This window comes from Mesoplodon bidens, assembly GCF_964165515.1.
Source record: "Mesoplodon bidens genome assembly, chromosome: 18".
NCBI lineage: Eukaryota > Metazoa > Chordata > Mammalia > Artiodactyla > Ziphiidae > Mesoplodon > Mesoplodon bidens.
Window position 1 is genome coordinate 19,600,066 of NC_138175.1, and position 17,491 is coordinate 19,617,556.

The 17,491-nt window shown below is 58.1% G+C and overlaps 1 protein-coding gene across 12 annotated transcripts; it reads right to left on the reverse strand.

Annotated features, from left to right (window-relative positions):
• Positions 1-3: 3 nt before the first annotated feature.
• On the reverse strand, positions 4-12,577 carry CARMIL2 (capping protein regulator and myosin 1 linker 2; the record flags this gene model as incomplete). Of its 12 annotated transcripts, XM_081215572.1 has the most annotated exons (39): positions 12,299-12,577; positions 11,949-12,043; positions 11,805-11,855; positions 11,507-11,569; positions 11,283-11,407; positions 11,063-11,154; positions 10,789-10,859; positions 10,601-10,674; positions 10,381-10,456; positions 10,199-10,287; positions 9,982-10,076; positions 9,818-9,904; positions 9,624-9,736; positions 9,432-9,509; positions 9,223-9,299; positions 9,026-9,130; positions 8,770-8,839; positions 8,535-8,616; positions 8,340-8,436; positions 8,201-8,258; positions 7,900-8,072; positions 7,545-7,707; positions 7,363-7,464; positions 5,875-6,003; positions 5,682-5,795; positions 5,354-5,514; positions 5,191-5,278; positions 4,794-4,946; positions 4,608-4,674; positions 3,906-4,141; positions 2,952-3,052; positions 2,506-2,869; positions 2,297-2,419; positions 1,420-1,456; positions 1,202-1,273; positions 857-1,078; positions 619-699; positions 226-303; positions 4-138 (listed from the first exon to the last, which is right to left on the reverse strand). In XM_081215572.1, exons 1-39 carry the CDS (start codon positions 12,336-12,338, stop codon positions 26-28), a joined length of 4,215 nt encoding a protein of 1,404 aa, XP_081071698.1. In that variant the 5' UTR covers positions 12,339-12,577. The 12 variants fall into 12 exon arrangements, with proteins under 12 accessions (XP_081071698.1, XP_081071699.1, XP_081071706.1 ...); XM_081215573.1 differs by lacking the exon at positions 619-699; XM_081215571.1 differs by having other exon boundaries at positions 26-303.
• Between the last annotated feature and the right edge of the window lie 4,914 nt (positions 12,578-17,491).

Below are 17,491 nucleotides of genomic sequence, written 5' to 3' on the forward strand. Positions count from 1 at the left end.
CATGCGGCAGGAAAGGAGAAGAAGGTCAGGGGTTGGGGCCGCCGCCTCTTTGGTCTGTGGCTGGGGATGGTGGGCTCCGCTCAGGGCCCGAGGACTCTGTAGACTGTGGGGGTAGAGGCTCGGCTCCGAGGCCAGATCCTGCATAGGGAGAGGGAGAGAGAGGAAGGGTCAGGACTGGACTGAGCAGTCCTGCCGCCCACCCCAACTGGCTCCAGCCCCCTTTACCTATGCTTGGAGATGGAGGTGCCTCAAGCTTTGGCCTGCGCTTGAGAACAGGGGAGCGCTGCAGCCGCAGGGGCCGTTCTGAGGGATACAGAAAGACTTGGTGAGGGTTGCTAAGGGCTTGCTTCCTGTCCTCGACCCCCACTCACACTTGCCTTCAGAGCCTCCCCCTTCCCCGGCATCCTCCCACCCCTGGCAGAGGTTCCTCTTGTGGAGGTAGAGTCAGGGCTAGTAGGAAGGGCTTCTCAGACCCTTGCTCCTGGCCTCTGGCTCCCTGATTTCTCAACCCCTCATGCCACTGGTGGCCCCCTCCGAGGACCAGAGCCTCGAAGGGAGCCCACCCTCCCCCCGCATCTCATCCTGTACTCAAGCACACATGGAGGTGTCTCCCCTCACCAACAGGGGCCTGGAGCTGGTCCTCATGCACAGACACTGCTCGTCGCCCCGCCAAGAGAGGCCTCGGCCTCAGCTGGCCATCTGGGGGAGGCCAGGGTGTCAGGGTATGGTCCCAACAGCTGCCCCCCACTCCAGCCTTTGCCTCCCACCTTCAGGGTCCCCAGAGGAGCTGAGTTCCCACCAGGGACTCCTCCAGGCCCTAGCCCAGTATTGGGTGGGGGCTAGGGTAACTGCTTACCTTCATTCCTGGAGCCTAAGCAAGAATCCTGTGGGAGGCCCAGGCTGTCTGGGGAGGGGCTGGCTCTTCGGGGGCTTGGGCTGGGACAAGGGGAGGGGGGGCCTGGACCATCCTGTTGACCCCAGCCACGGCCCCTGAGCTCTGCATTCAGCTGCTGCCCTAGTGTCTTCCAGGTGGCAGACTCGGGCCCCTGGCCTCCTGGACCAGGTCTGCATGAAGGGTCTGCAGGGAGAAAGGTGTCAGCCAAGACCTGGGCCAGGTGTCGGAGGTAAACCTGACCAATGGTCTGATCCCCTCCAGCCTGTCCCTGCATGATCCCCAACATACACAGTGGCCCTCACTCACCAGCAGACACAGAGTGGGTGCGGGACTTGATCGAGATGGGAGGGGCCTCTGTGGAACTGTCCATAATGTCACCTGCAAAGGCAGGGCTGGGGGCTTAGGCTTAGTGAGGGGAAGAAAAACAATGGCTATTCCCACTCTTCTGCCAGGGAGAGCAAACCCCTTGGGGACTATCTCCTCCTCCCCAAAAATGTACTGCCCTAGCCCAGGGTCCCACTTACCATCCGAGCCAGCCTTCTTGATCTCTCCATCTTTGCTCTGTAGGAAATAGGGACATTAAGCTTGACCCTGTCCCGCCCTCGTGCTAGCCTTGTCCTTTTATTCATTCTTGTTATAACCGCCACTAAATGCCCACTGTGGGCTGGGCAAGAACATGGCAAACCCAGTCCTGGTCCTCTTGAAGCTCAGTCTGTGATGGTGGACAGTTAACACAGAGAAGCATATGCAAGCACAGACACACAAAGTAATTTCTTAATTCTGTGATTCACTTTCTATACCTTAATGTTTCTAAATTCAAGCTGAGTTTCACTTCACTTGTGTTTCTTATTTTCCTGAAGTTATTAAAGGGATAGTCTGTAGGGTGGTGGTTCTTACTAGGAACTGTGATCAGAGAGTGGTATTAGCAGGGGGGCCATGGAAGAGAGTCAAGGAAGGCCCACAGGGAAATACAGGGGCGGATGAAGAGGGACCTGGTATAGCCCACGGGTGGGGATGAGAGGCTGGAAGTGGGGCAGGGAGGAGTTGCAGACAGAGGAACCTGTGTAGAGGCTCTGAGATGAACCAGGGTTGAGGCAGGATCAGGAGTCAGGGCAATGTCTTGAGAGGAAGCCCCTGGAGGACTTGCTATTTCAAATGCAGACGGCAAAGCCAGATTTCTGTTAGATCTGCAGAGAAAGGACCATCCACTTCAAGGAGGCCTGGGTCAGGGTAGAAGCCAAGAGAGAAGAAAGGCTGACTCTGATGACTTTTGTGGGGAGGGGAAAGAATCAACAGACCTGTGTGTCATGAGTCTCCTCCTGGTCACATAAATCGCCCACATAAAATGAGCTACGTGTCACCTGCCTCCTCACTTCCCACGTGTGTCCCTTCCCAGCTCACTTGCTTCCTCTTGCCTTCGGCACTCCCGCTGCCTCTGCTCACGCCGATCCTCTGGAGCATCACTTGTACTCGCTGTTCAAAGGTTGGGGCCAGCTCTGTGTCTCCCCGCTCCAGGGGCTGCTGCTGGGGACAGAGATACCCAAGTGGGGAGAGAGCCCACTGCCCTCATTGTTCCTGCAGAGCCTTCACTCCCTGTCACCAGCCCTCACCTTGTCAGGTCTGGCACCCAGTGTTGTCTCCTCCTCCTCAGCAGGTAGCAGTATCATGGAGTAGGCCTTGCTTTCCCGAGTGTATCGAGGCCGACTCCTGCGGGTAGGGTCGGGGCTGCCGGTGCCCCCCTCAGCCCCACCAGCCTCCTCACCACGGCCAGGACGGGCTGGTGGCCGAAGCAAGTCCCCAAGTGTGGTTTTTCGAGAGCGGGGAGCTGCCCCAGGGCTGGTCTCTAGATCAGGCCGTGACCCACGTGTTGAACGAGGCTTCTTGAAGGCAAAGAGAGTGCCCAGCTTCTTTCGAAGTGTACGGGGGACAGGGGTGGTACCCCCCTCGGCTGCCGGGTACTCCTCGGGGGCCCAGCTGTGGGGACAGCCAGCAGTAAGTGGGAAGGCCCATGGCGCATTCCACCCTCTCCCACCCCTTGCAATTGCCCCCTACTCACAGGCGATCCTGATGGATCAGCCTTTTGGAGAAGAATTCCTCCACGCCTTCGTCCACACGGGCACTGAGCCCATTCCCTTCCTGCGGCAGGGCCGGGGGCACCTGAGGAACACCACAGGGTTAAGGCTCCGGGCTGAGTGCAACTGTGACTTCTCTCCACCTTCCTTGTCCAACGGCAGGCTCTGGGCAACTCCAGGACTTGGGAGCTGCAGTGACCCTATAGGGCTGCTGACACAAGCTCTCCCACTGTCCAGCTGGTGGGCAGAGATGCTGGTTTCACGTACCCCCCTCGCCTGTAGTTGGCCCTGGATGTAACCAGTCCACATCCATGCTTGTCCCACAGAGTATCCTAAACACCCTGAACCACCTGGTCACCAGCGGGCTAGAGCCCACGCACCCGCTGGGTCACACATTCCCACTTGCCACCCCCTCTGCTCCAAACAGTTCCCTGCAGTACCCTCCACCCCACCCCACCCAGCCTGCTGCCGGCTCAGCGGCGCCTGCTGCTGCGTCAGACCCTCTGGGGGGCCTCAAGCCGGCTCCTCCCCACCTCTGGCCCCGTGCCCACTGCCCGCGCCAGTACCCAGCCCACACACACACCCGCACCGGACGTGCAGTAAACGCAGGATTGTCCCCACAGCCAGGGGCCCAGCATCTTTCATTAACCCCGGGGGAGGGAGGATAAGACAGACGCCCCCTCGCGCACATCCACCCATGCAGCGGCCAACCTGAGGCAGAGTCCTACACCCAGGAGCTCCCCCAGCGAAATCCACACACTCGTGACCCCGCGTGAGCGTGGGGTGGGGGGGGGGTGGCCAGGAAGAAGCCAGAACTCGGCAGTATGACCAGGTGGTCTTGGGCACCCACCTCCCTGCCGGCCATCACCCGTAAGGCGCGAACGGGCCACTCGCGACCCCCAGTTCCACGAGCTCTGGAGTGGGGGTAGGGCGCTCACCTGGGGGCCCCCCGGCGGCGGGCGGTGGTGGTGCTGGCGCCGTGGCCGCGGCCGGGCCCGGGTCGGATGGCGCAGGGGCTGCCCGGCGGGTGGCAGGTCCATGCGAGGCAACGGGCCGGCCGGGGGCCCAGGGGCGGCGGGGCTCGGAGAGCCGCGAGCAGATGGCCCCGCCTGCGGCTCTGCATCTTCCCCCGGAGCCGCCAGCTCGGGCTCCGGCTCTGGTTCCTCAGCAGCACCTGAGGGGAGAGCACCAGAAGAGCACCGAGCGCCAAGCTCAGGGAGGTGGCAGCGGCGGCGCTAGGGCGGCGGGGGACCCGCCCAGGGCGCGGGGAGGGGCCCAGCTACGCTGCCCGCCCCCCCCGCCCCTCCCCCGCCGCCGCTGTCCGTGGTGCTGAGCGCGGTCCCGAGCGGCGCGCGGCGCCGCCAAGCATGCGCATCCTGGGGGTAGGGAAGGGGTGAGGGGGGCGGGGAGGTAATGAGATGAGAGGAGACTGTGTCCCGGCCCTCGTCTGCTCAGGTCCCACCCTGTGCTAACTGACCACAGAGGACCCCAACTTTGCACGCTGCACGGGGGTCCTGGCCCAGCCCACTCAAGGGTCAGGGAGTTCCCGGAACAGGGGTGAATGTATGTGTCCAGGTGTCCAGGTCTAATGGAACTTCAGCCCAACCTGAGTAGCTCTCTTCCCCCGGGCCCTGACTTACTGTGAGTGGAGGGGACCAGGTGAAGACAGCGGTTGGATTCAGGCCACTTCTGTGGAGGACTGTCATCCTGGTGGGGAAGAGACAAACTCAGCCTGGGGTGGCGGGGAGCTACCTCCCCTCCTTCCACACTCCAGAACAAGATGGGAAGATCTAGGGTTCTAGGCCCAGAGTTCTAGGACCACCTACCTTCTGCTCTTCTTCATTCTCCTTTTCCTTCTCCTCCTCAGGGAAGAAAAGACCTTCCAATTCCCCAGGCCCAAGGGGGCTGGGCTCGCCTCCATCTAGTGCCGGTATGACAGGGGGCATTGCCTCTGTTGCCTGTTGAGCCAGACTCTCCACCTGCAATACCAGGCACCCCAAAGATGGGAGGCAGGGCCTCAGCCATAGTCGTATCAGTGCGAAGGGAATCCTGAAATACCCCTGGGCTATGTGATCCCAGAAGACATTACAGAACCCCTGCAAGGCAGTGGCCAGGTCACTGTGTGTGTGTGTGTGTATGTGTGTATGCATGTGTGTGTGTATGTATGTGTGTGTATGTATGTGTATGTATGTGTGTGTATATAAGCACGCAGTTCCTGCTCACCAGCCGATCCCGGGCTGCACTCAGACCCGCCACAGCCTGAGCCACAATGCTCTCTGCCAAGGTCCCTGTGACTGACAGGCGCATGTCCCTGACGGCAACAGAGGGCAAGGGTTAGTGTGCTGTTTCTACCCAGCCCAGCCCAGCCCAGCCCTATCCAGCCTACCTGAGCCTCGTGAAGGCATCTTGCAGCAGGTGCTCTGGGAGCAGCTCTGGGAGACCCCTTGAGCCTCCCAGGACCCCCTCTAGCTGCTCCCTCCACCTGGGTCCCTGCAGCATCTGTGGGCAGAGGCTCCTTGTGGTGTCCAGTGTGGTCTGAGTGAAGTCCTGGGCAAAGGTCAGAGCATGGTGAGGGTGTGGCTGGGGCCCAGACCAATTGGCTTAAGGCTCCAACCCTCACAGAACGTTGACTCAGGGGATATCACAGGCAAGCCTATGGATGGGGGTCAAGCCTGAATATGGAGGTGGGGCTGGGGCAAGGGCACTTATCTCACCTGAATGTCCCGGCGGCAGACCTCGCCCACCTGTCCCAGGAGGCCCTCCAGCTTCTGCCGCAGCTGCCATTGGTGGCTTGGGGAGCTCCCAGCCTCATGCAGAATGGGGAGAATCTGGAGGCCAAGGAGGAAAAGGAGTTGCAAATTGACACCTAAGAGGGGAAGGGTCCTCGTAGTGAGAGGGGGTGCTCACACTGAGAGAGAAGTTGGCGTTTTGGATGGCATCCTCGGCCTGGTGCACAGCAGCTTCACCCTGGGGCCCAGCCCCACAGCCCAGCAACTCCACATGCTCCTGCACCGACTGACACAGTTCATTCACTTCCTGGAGGGCAAGAGGAATCAGTCTCAGCCTGGTCCCCTCCCCATCCCCTGACTGCCTCCTTCCCAAGGTCTCCAACAGGGTGAGTGAGGTCCTGAAACTGATACCATCAGGACAGCCAATTAGGGACCCTATCTGTTCAAGGAGGGAGAGCAATGTCTCCTTTAGTTCATTGTAGGTACTTTATATATACTTCCTAAGTGTCCAGAATAGGAAGGAAAAGAGCTGTTAGTCATGTCAGTGTTTTAGAAGCTCAGTCTGTTCATCATCCAGCTAGAGGACAGATTGAGGGATGAAGAGAAATGGGAGTGAGGAGCCATGGAGGAAGGCCAAGGGGGAGAGAAGGATAGCTGGGGTGGGAGTAAAGAGTGGTGTGTTTGAGAGAGTCGGTCAAGAGGCAGGACCAAGGAGGTCTGTGGGGGCTTCGGTGTGGCCAAGAGACGTGGACTGAAGCTCTGTCCACAGCACTTGGTGGGTGTGGGCACCAGTGAGACTGGGCTCCAGGGTAGAGAGGAGAGAGAGATGTGGGAGATGATGAGATCACTTGAAGACACAGAATGTGAAGCCCCTGCAGGATGTCTGGGTCACGATGCCTGGGCTCTGGAGCTTGGGAGAGAAGTGGGAATTGGGAATGGATGGATGGGGAACATCTCACCAAGACAAGGTACTGGAGGGAGATGAAGCCAGAAAAAGGGTCACTGGGTTTGGCCACAACAAAGGTCAGTGGAGAGGGGAGGGAAGCCCCGTGAATGGGAAGTCACAGGTGGGGCTACAGTTGGGGGTGGAGAGAAATGATTGAAGATTTTAAAATACCTCCTGTCTTTAACAGGGGAGCCTATTTAAATGCTTTAAGGGAATTCCCTGCAGTCCAGTGGTTAGGACTCCACACTTCTACTGCAGCAGGCCTGGGGTCAATCCCTGGTCCGGGAACTAAGATCCCGCAAGCTGTGCAGAGCAGCCAGAAAATAAAAAAAATAAAAATAAAAGGTTTGTAGGAGATACACACCATTAAGTATCTGCATAGGTGACAGGGCATATTGCTGGCAACATACTCTTAAATAGCTCAGGACAAAAAAAGTTCTGTGTGCTAGTCTTGTAACTTTTCTGTAAGTTTAAAATTAGTTCAAAATTAAAAGAAAGGGAAAAAATGCTTTAAAAAAGCAACTAGGAGTGTTATTTGGGGAAACTATTTCAAGAGCCTTTGGCTCCTCTGCAGATCAAGGAAAGGGACTTGTCTGGGACAGCAGGATTCATGGCCCCAGGAAAGTCAGAGCCTCAGACTTATGGAGGCTCTCAGCTGCCACAGCTCTCCCCATCCCCTACCTTCTGTGTATGCTCAACGTTGAGGGAGGGGATTCTGACCTGTTCGGAGGGGTCTGACCCCAGACCTAGTGGCTTCGGGCGGGAGGTGCAGTCAGTAGAAGCGTGGTCTGCGCGGTTGTTCCGCAGGAGACAGGCTTGGATCTGGGCACAAGAGAGATTGAGAAGTGGTGGGGGGTGGGGCCAAGGCACAGAGGAGGGCGGGGAAGAGAGGGAACCCCCACCTGGTGCACGGCACGCGCTGTCAGTTCAGGGCGGCTGCGCTGCGCCTGGGCCACGTCGTTCAGTGGCAGAGGCATGGCCTTCAGGCTGCGGTTCTGCTCCAGGGCCTGTGCCACGTCCAGCAGGCCCAGAGCAGACGTGTGGTTCCGGTCCCAGACCACAGACCTGGGCCGGGCCAGGGCTCAGTCGGGGGCGGAGCTCTGCAAGGCCCCACCCAACCCCGCATGCCTTTCCATTCGACTGGAGCACCCCTGCGCTCCACTTGCTCCGCTTCGTTCAGCTCTGCCCCTTAGCCCAGTAAGTCCCTCCATACACGCCCTCCTCCCCCATTGGTCCCATCCCTCTGACCCCGCCCACCGGAGCCTCGTGTTGACCCGAAGTGCCTTGGCCAGCATCTTGGCGCCGGTGTCCCCCATGGCGTTGCCGCTGATATCCAGGGCTGTCAGGTTAGGATTGGCGCCCAGGGCCCGGAGCAGGACGCTGGCGCCCAGTTTCAGTCGCGACTCAGCCACGGACAGAGACTGCAGGGGCTGGGGTTAAGAGAAAGCCATTTGTGGTTGGAGTCAGGGATCAGCAAGCAAGGCAGGTCAGGGAGCAGGAGTAAGAGGGGTCACAGGGGTCCATCGCCTGAGGATCCCGCATGGTTCCGTGAACTTACACAGTCGTCATCCTGCATGAGCTGAACAATCCGGTGCAGGACGTCGTCCAGGGTCTCCCTGTGGGCAGGGGCAGCGGTTGGCGGGAGACCCGGGTGGTGGGGTGCTGTTGGGAGGCCCAGGAGTGAGATGGGGGCTCACTTGCACCGGACGTTGAAGTTCCTTCCAAGCGCCACGTGTCGCAGGGACCGACTCCTTCCGATGGCCAGCACTAGAGTCACCATGTCTGAGCCGAAGCCTGGGGGTGGCTCAGGTCAGGCACAAGGCGAAGCTGCGGGAGTGGGAGGGGTGGGAATTTGGTGGATGGTGGGAGGATGGGTTTCTGGGCGGCCTCACCATTATCCGCCAGATCCAGGGAGCTCACTGCGCCAGCGTCGCACACTAAGTCTTGAATCACCTGAGCGCCGGCGGAGCGCAGCTGAAGGTGGAAGGGGTAACGCGCTCAGGCCAACAGGCCACAGGTGGGGAGGATCAGGCCCCCAACTGCCCAGCGCTTCCGCCTCGCAGCCCCGGCCCCACAGCCGATGTGTGGGCCCCACTGCCCGCTCTCGTCTCCGGGCCGGGCGCTCACCTCACAAGCGCTGAGGTCCAGGTGCAGGTCGTCCATGTGCGTGTTGAGCGCGAGGCCTTCCAAAAGAGCCCTGGGAGGGAATGTCACAGGGGGTGGCAGGAGCTGGGAACAGAGGCCCTAGTCCGCGACTAGCAAGAAGGAAGGGCCAGGATGCCAGGGGGGTCATGGGTGCGACACGAGCAGGGTAAGGTGCTGGAGGCCAGGCCTGGGGGGTGGCCGCAAAGACCGGGGCCTGGCCGTGGGCAGGGACACTGACCTGAGAGCGTCGGGCGGCAGCTTGCAGCCCGCCAGGCACAGGTGCCGAAGCGTCCCGGCGCGGCTGAGGAAGAGCTGCAGCGCGTCCGGCGCAGCCCTGGACTTCCTGGGGGCGGGGGAGCGGGAGCAGTGGGCTTCCTGGCGCGGGGAGGCGGCTCCCAGCAGAGCCCCACCCCCGCCCCGCCCCGCCCCCCTTACGTGCGGGAGAACACGTTCCTCGAAGCGTCGAGGTGGGTGAGGCTGGCGCAGCAGCCGCGGGACAGCGAGGCGAAGAGCTGCGGGAGGAGCGTGTGGGCTACACTGGCCGGGGAACTGAGCCCCTTCCCGCCCTGCCCTCCAGTCGACCCTTGGGCCTCAGGCCTTGCCAGCCCGACAAATCACCCCCCCCCCACTGCCCACCCCCTCACAGTGTCCAGGGCGGTGTCAGTGCCTGCGAGATTCAGGAACGTCAGAACATTAGGACGGCTCAGGAAACTATAGAGGCCCTGGTGGGAGGATGGAGATGGGAGGCAGGGAGTCAGGGATCACCCCACCAAAAGCTTCCTGACACCCCACTGCCTGCGGCGCCCCAAATCACCGCCCTAAGGATGGCCACTCACCCCATTGTCCTCCGAGGCCCCCAGTGCCCCGGGATTCCCGGAAAGGTCCAAGTGGGTTAGGGCAGAGTCAAAGGCTGCATTGAAAGCCAGCGCCCGGCCCAGAGCCCTCATTCCTGGTGGTGGAGGAGGGGGCTCACAATCAGGGTGCCCCACCTCCCAGCTCCACCTCCCCCAGCCATCCTTAGCCCGCCTACCTCGCGGCGTCAACCCAGTCTGTGCCAGGGTGAGTCTCCTCAGGGCTCCAGGATGATGCTCCAGGTGTCTGCTGAGTGCAGCCACGCCTGGGGGATGGGGGCAGCCATGTGGGTCTCACCTCCTCCAGCGCCAGCCCCCGGGGGTTCCCCAGGCTCAGCCGTACCTCGGTCATCCAGCACGTTCCCCGCCAGGCTGAGCTCCCGCAACCCAGAGCTCGTGTGCCCTGCCAGGGCCTGGGCCAGTCGCCGGACAAAGTCTCTGGGGACCAGACCCCAGGTGTGAGGCTCTGACCCTGGATTCCCAACTCCTCCCCAGGCCACTAGTCTCTCCATCCCAAGCCCCTAGACTCCCCTCCCCAATCCCTACCCTGTACCCCCTACCCCCTCAGGCCACAGGTCTCCAGCACCAGCTCCTCCAGGTGGGATGACTGACTCATCATGTGCAGAATCTGTTCCAAGACCTCAAGGCTCTGAGAACCAGAGAGTGGGGGGAGCTCAGTGGGCTGCACCCTGGCCCCCCAGGCCACGCCCCCCCCCCACCGCCGCCGCACCCATGCTCTCACCAGCTTCATGTCCACGCAGGAGAGGCACCGGAACCACAGGTTGTATGACAGGGCGGCCACACTCAAGGCCAGGTCCCTGGGTGGAAGAAAGGGCAGAGGCAGAGCTCAGGGCCCTCCAGCCAGATCCTAGGCCCAGCATCCCCCCTCCATGGAGAGGCTAAGGCCCAGGAATGTGGGTCATGGAATCTTCCTCTCTTCACAGAACTTGCAGGCCACTCACCGACTTCCCAGATGGCTGAAGTCGCCTAGGCTGAAATGGCGGCAGCCCTGACGATGGTAGATTGTGTCCACATCCTGGGTGGGAAGAAAGTACCTCCAACTTACTTGGGACACAATGCATAGGGAGGGACTCAAAGCACATGGGGGACCAGATGTCTCCAGAGCCCCCAGAGAGGGCCCTACTCTCACCCACTGAATCTCCTCTCGGAAAGGGAAGCCATTGTAGTCACAGAGAGCCTCATATGTCTCCGAAAAGCCACCTGAGTTGGTGCCGGGGTGTGATGGAGGAGGGGTGGGGGAAAGGGAGAGACAAAAGGTCAGAGATGGAGGAAGATCAGCCCGAAGCTGGGTAGTGGCTGTGCCTTGAGTGGCTCTGTTCAGTTTGTGAGACCTCCAAATCCAGGGGTCAGGATGCAGGAGGGGGTAGGCTGGAAGCCCTGTGTGGCCCCACCTTGGCCCTTACCACAGGGGCTGCTGGGTGAGGTGGCCTCTGAGGGGCTGCTTCTCTCCAGCCGAGCCAGCATGGAGGGGGGCGTGGGCCTCCGGAATAGCTTCCTGAGGAGGGACATGGAGAAGGGGGCAAGGGACTTCTAGGTCCTGGGAGTGAGGTCACCCACTGCTCCATCCAGAGCACCCCTTGCTGCCCTCCTTCCCCGCCAGCCCCCTCAGTTGCTGGCCCTCACCCAAGGGTCGAGCAAGGGAAGACCTTCCTGATGGCAGCAGTGATGTGCTGGGCCAGCTGTTCCAGGGCAGCCACACCAGGAAATTCCAGGACCAGTTCAGGCAGGGACTCCAGCTCAAAGGTGACCTGGGGTGGGTGGAACAGGGGCTGGGCTCCAAGTGTGGGGCAGGCTGGGGGGAGGGGAAGACCAGACTGCAGGCCCTGGTGGGGCACTAGGTGTCTCACCTGGGGGGGTGTCTCCTGCAGCGCCATGGCCTGGACCTCCAGGTAGCTGAACGTGCAGTCCACCTGCGGAGCGCCTGGGTCAGCTTGGACCAAGGCCCGAGCCCCACCCTCTTGGGAGCCCAGTCCTTTGTGCAGCCTGGATCTCAGAGCTGGACCTGCCTACACTCCAGTCCTGCCTGCTGCTGGGAGCCCAGTGCTGTTGGAAGGGCAGAGCCCGCAAGGACATCACCACAGATGCAGCCCTCATCAAGGAAGCTGCTGGAGGGCAAAGGGGTGGCAGCTGGGACCTGGGACTCACCCTCAGGGGAAGGCAGGTGTGGAGCAGGTAGGCTCTCCATCGGAGCAGTGCCTGAGGGGAGAGAGTGTCTGACACCCTGGGCAGGGCAAGAGCCTCTTTCTGCTGGTGCCCCAGTGGCCCTCCCAGCCTCTGCCCACGCCATACCAGGACATGACCTTGCTCAGCACCCTCCCGCTCTGGCAGCCAGGTTTTCAGCAGCAGCTCTGCCTCCTTGGGCCACAGGAACCTGGTGATCTCGCCTGTGGAAGGGCAGCCTGCTGGGCAACTGGTCCTCCCATGGAGGTCAACTCACGCCCACGGTCTGTACCGGGCTAGGGGGCCTGGGCTCATCTGTGGGCCAGCGAGGAAGGAGTGGAATGGATTTGGGCCGCCAAGCCCTCCCGAGGAGCAGAGGGAACTTCTTGCCCGGTGCCACGAGGCGCTGGTTGGGCCTCTGCTTTCTGGGGCCGCTCTGCCTCCTCCCAGCCAAGAAGGCGACAAGGGCCAGCGCTTACCTCGCAGCTCGCAGGATATGCCGTCGGGGGTCTGGGCCATGCGGCCGGCCCGGCGGCCGGGTGGCCCAAGGAGCTCCGATGAGAAACGGTAGCGGCGGGCGAGCACAGGAAGCCTGGGGCCTCGGGGCGCGCTGCAGCCACCTGCTCCTCCTGCAGCGGAAGGTAAGCGCCGCTTCCTGCCAGGCCGCCCCCGGCCCGGCTCCTCCCTGCCCGGCCTCCGCGGGCTGGGAGAAGTCGCGCGGCTACGACGGTGTAGGAGGGGGGCAGATCCCAGCTGCCCGCCCGTGCCGTCGCCCAGGAGCTACTCCGTTAGGGCAGACCTGGGGAGGGAAGGGAGAGGTGTGGCCGAGAGGGTCTCGCGTGTCACGTGCCTCTTTCGGTTCCTACCCCACTACTTCCACCCCGCGCCACAGTCCCCGCCGTGAGCACCAGGGGGCGCTGCCCGCTCGGGGATCTCTGCAACCCGCCTCGGTCCGTCCCCTCCAAAGCCCAGCGGGGAAGGTGGACAGCACGCAGGACGCAAGGGGCGTCTGTTCAGAAAGGAGCATCGGATCCCTCCTAAACCTGGAGGACCCTATCTGTTGCTCCTAACGTGGAGTCCCTCACCCCGTCAGAGAGTCACAAACTGTTGACAGGGTGGAAAAAACACCAGATGGGCCCCATGCCCTTCTCTGCGGCAGAGGTTCCTTAGCTTTCATCAAGTTCAAGCTGGGTCAGGGCCAGAAGATGGGGGTGTACCATCAGGGGGCAGCCAGCCCCAAGGGCTGCAGGGAGGGGTGGAGTGACTCATGAGCAAAGGCAATGTATGTGGTGTGGGGGGATCCTCTCATGTCTGCATTCTCTCTGAGCTGGAGAGAGTCTGGGGAGGGGCGAACCACTAGGAGAGAGGCCTAGGAGGCCATCAGGTCATGGGATGCATGATACCCTATAAAAGACCAGGGACCTAGGGACTTCCCTGGTGGTGCAGTGGTTAAGACTCTGCGCTCCCAATGCAGTGGGCCCGGGTAAGACCCCTGGTCAGGGAACTAGATCCCACGTGCATGCCACGACCAAAGAGCCCGCCTGCTGCAACCAAGACCCGGTGCAACCAAATAAATAAATAAAATAAATATTTAAAAAAAACAAAAAAAAGACCAGGGACCTAGATTCTGGAGGGTTCACAGGAGGGGATTCAATTTTTCTTCTTCCATTAGTCTAATTAAACTCTATGAGATAAGGAACAGCCCTCTGCCCTGCCCACAGCTCAGCCAGGCAGAGGTGAAACAACCTGAGAGGAGGTGAGAGACACTGGGCAGAGTCTCTTGGTTTCTTTCCCATCTCCAGCTACCCCTCCTCACCTTGAGGCCTGGAGACAGTGGGAGCATTTTCCAGTCATCTGACTACCACCATCCCCCACGAAATCTCATCTCCCTTTGCTGAGGTCCACCATAGATTAGGACAAAGTAGAAACTGAATAGTAACAACTTGGAGGCAGCCCCCTTCCCTAAAGCAGCAGGCCCAGGTGTGATAGCCCAGGGCTGACAGGGCAGGACTCAGCCGGATAGGGGCGCTGAGTTCCTGCCAACAGAGGTGAGAGGATGTCCTGCTCCGCTGCCTCCCAACTTGAGAGAGAGTTCAGGTTAAGACTCTCACAAGAGACCACACAGAACCCACCAACTGCTTTTAGAGTGCGAGCTCAGCAGCTCTCACACACAGTATGGCCAAGTGGCCAAGAATGAAGGTTCTGAAGGCACACTACCTGAATTCAAGTCCTGACTCCACCTCTTGCTGGCTGTTTGACACTGAGTAAGTCACTTAATCTTTCTGGGCATCCAGTTCCTGTTTTGTAAGCTGGAGCTATTAATTTACCTTGAAGTTAAGGATTAAATGTTTACAGAGGTGCTCACAACAGTGGCTGGAACTCAGGGAACACTCACATTTGCCAAGTCTTACCATGGCAACCTTAAGACCCCAGAACAGAAGGATAGAAAATCCCCCTCACTGGGATTTTTCTATTTCAAATGACAAGAATGAGAAATACAAGAGGGAATAAGTGCCAAAAGGTTCAAGCTGCTCCCAGGTGGAGGGCGTCTTAAGACCAACAGCTGCACTGGTGGCATCAGCCCCTGTCTAGTGAGTGCTGTGAGGACAAGCAGGGAGCTGCGGAGGAGGAAACCAGGATCAGCCTGGAGATTAGGACGGGGTGCCAGGCTAGCCACACATCTCCATAACTGCTGGCCGTCAGGGTGGCGGTGACAAAATAAGCGTAACTGCTATCAGAGACCAAGTGAACACGTGGGACTCAGCTCCCACAAGTGAGTGACTCATGAGAGGGAGAGAGGCCTCCAACTTTTTCAAGACTGTCTCTGTGTTCTAGACAGCATGACACTCCGTGGGCACTCAGGAAATGCTAAAAGCTCATAATGAGGAATAAGGCCTGCCTGCTCCATTAGCACAGGGTGACAGGCCAGGCTGCAGCTCCCAGAACTGCCATGAGGCTCCCATCTCCCGTGTGGAGTAAGTGTGAAGGTTTCACATTTAATGGAGTCACACAGGATGTATCATGGGGCTATGCCAATGGAGGAATCTCCTTCCGGCCTTAGCTGCATCACAATGTCACTTTTCTTGCCCCCTCCCCAACCAAAACCAACCTACTTGTAAACAGTTTGAATATATACAATTAGAACAGAAAAGCTATGTTGAAGATACAGATAAACTGCTTGCTGTTCTATGAAGAGATTTTCTATTATACTTAAAAAAAAATTGTTGGGACTTCCCTGGTGGAGCAGTGGTTAAGAATCTGCCTGCCAATGCAGGGGACACAGGTTCGAGCCCTGGTCTGGGAAGATCCCACATGCCACGGAGTCACTAAGCCCATGTGCCACAACTACTGAGCCTGCGCTCTAGAGCCCATGAGCCATAACTACTGGGCCCTCGAGCCACAACTACTGAAGCCCACGCGCCTAGAGCCTGTGCTCCGCAACGAGAAACCACAGCAATGAGAAGCCCGCGCACCATAATGAAGAGTAGCCCACGCTCGCCACAACTAGAGAAAGCCCGTGTGTAGCAACGAAGACCCAACTCAGCCAAAAAAATAAAATAAAATAAAATTAATCTAAAAAAATTGTTTTGGAGTGTGGGGGTGGGGCAGCTGTGTGGCTTGCAGGATCCTAGTTCCCTGACCAGGGATCGAACCCGGGCCCCCTGCAGTGGAAGTGCAGAGTCCCAACCACTGGACCACCAGGGAAGGCGCTATACTTACAATTTTTAAAAAGCTATGTGGCCACTGAAACAACTCTGGTAGGGGGTGCTCTGGTTCCTGGTGGCAGTGGGGGTTAGCCCATGCCTGGGATGGAGACCAAATGCCCTGACAGCCTCGGGCCACTAACATTCAGTCCAAGTTGCTGATTGCCTGGTTCACAGTCCCGAGGCCCCTGACGATACCGATTTTTCTGGGAGACCCGACTGCATGGATACCACAAACCAGCCGAAGACTTCACGCAGCTTGTCCACTGTTACTTACTTTTCACTGAAAACTGGTAAGTTGGAATTCTGGTTAAAAAACCCTATAATTATCTCGAGATAATAAAAGCTATTTATGACAAACCCACAGCCAATATAATACTCAATGGTGAAAAGCTGAAAGCCTTCCCACTAAAATCTGGAAGAAGACAAGGATGCCCACTCTCACTCCTCTATTCAACACAGAATTGGAAGTCCTAGCCACAGCAAACAAGAAAAAGAAATAAAAGGTATCCAAATTGGGGGACTTCCCTGGTGGTGCAGTGGTTAAAAGCTGCCTGCCCATGCAGGGGACACGGGTTCAAGCCCTGGTCCGGGAAGATCCCACATGCCACGGAGCAGCTAAGCCCGTGCGCCACAACTACTGAGCCCATGTACCACAACTACTGAAGCCCATGCGCCTAACGAGAAGCCCCCTCAGTGAGAAGCCCGTGCACCGCAACAAAGAGTAACCCCCACTTGCCTCAACTAGAGAAAGCCCGTGCACAGCAACGAAGACCCAACGCAGCCAAAAATAAATTTTAAAAAAAAGTATCCAAATTGGAAGGGAAGAGGTAAAACTGTCATTATATGCAGATGATATGATACTATATATAGAAAACCCTAAAGACTCCACACAAAAACTACCAGAACCGATAAATGAATTCAGCAAGATAGCAAGATACAAGATTAACATACTGGTTACACTTCTTTACACCAAGGAAATATCACAAAGGGAATGTAAAAAAAAAAAAAAACCTTTTAAAACCGCAATCCAAAAAATAAAATACTTAGGAAAAAATCTCACCAAGGAGGTGAAAGACTTACAGGCTGAGAACTATAAAACATTAATAAAGGAAACTGAAGATGATTCAAAGAAATGGAAAAATACCCCATGCTCTTGGACTGGAAGAATTAATAATGTTAAAATGGCCATACTACCCAAAGCAATCTACAGTTTTAATGAGACCCCTATCAAGTTACCCATGATATTTTTCACAGAACTAGAATAATCCTAAAATTCACGTGGAACCATAAAAGACCCAGAATTGCCAAAGTGATCCTGAAGAAAAAGAACAAAGCAGGAGGCATAACCCTCTGAGACTTCAGACAATAGTACAAAGCTATAGTAGTCAAAATTGGCATAAAAACAGACATATGGATCAATGGAACAGTGTAGAGAGCCCAGAAATAAACCCAAACCTTCAGTCAATTAATCTTTGACAAAGGAGGCAAGAATACATAATGGGGGCTTCCCTGGTGGCGCAGCGGTTAAGAATCCGCCTGCCAGTGCAGGGGACACAGGTTTGAGCCCTGGTCCGGGAAGGTCCCACATGCCGCGGAGTAACTAAGCCCGTGCGCCACAACTACTGAGCCTGCGCTCTGGAGCCCGTGCTCCACAAGAGAAGCCACCACAACGAAGAGTAGCCCCCGCTTGCCGCAACTATAGAAAGCCCGCCTGCAGCAAGAAAGACCCAACACAGCCAAAAATAAATAAAAATAAAATTAAAAAAAAAACCACGATGTTTAAAAAAAAACCAAAAAAGAATCTGCCTGCCAATGCAGGGGACACGGGTTCGAGTCCTGATCTGGGAAGATCCCACATGCCACGGAGCAACTAAGCCCACGCGCCACAGCTACTGAGCCTGCGCTCTAGAGCCCACGAGCCACAACTACTGAGCCCATGTGCCACAACTACTGAAGCTCACATGC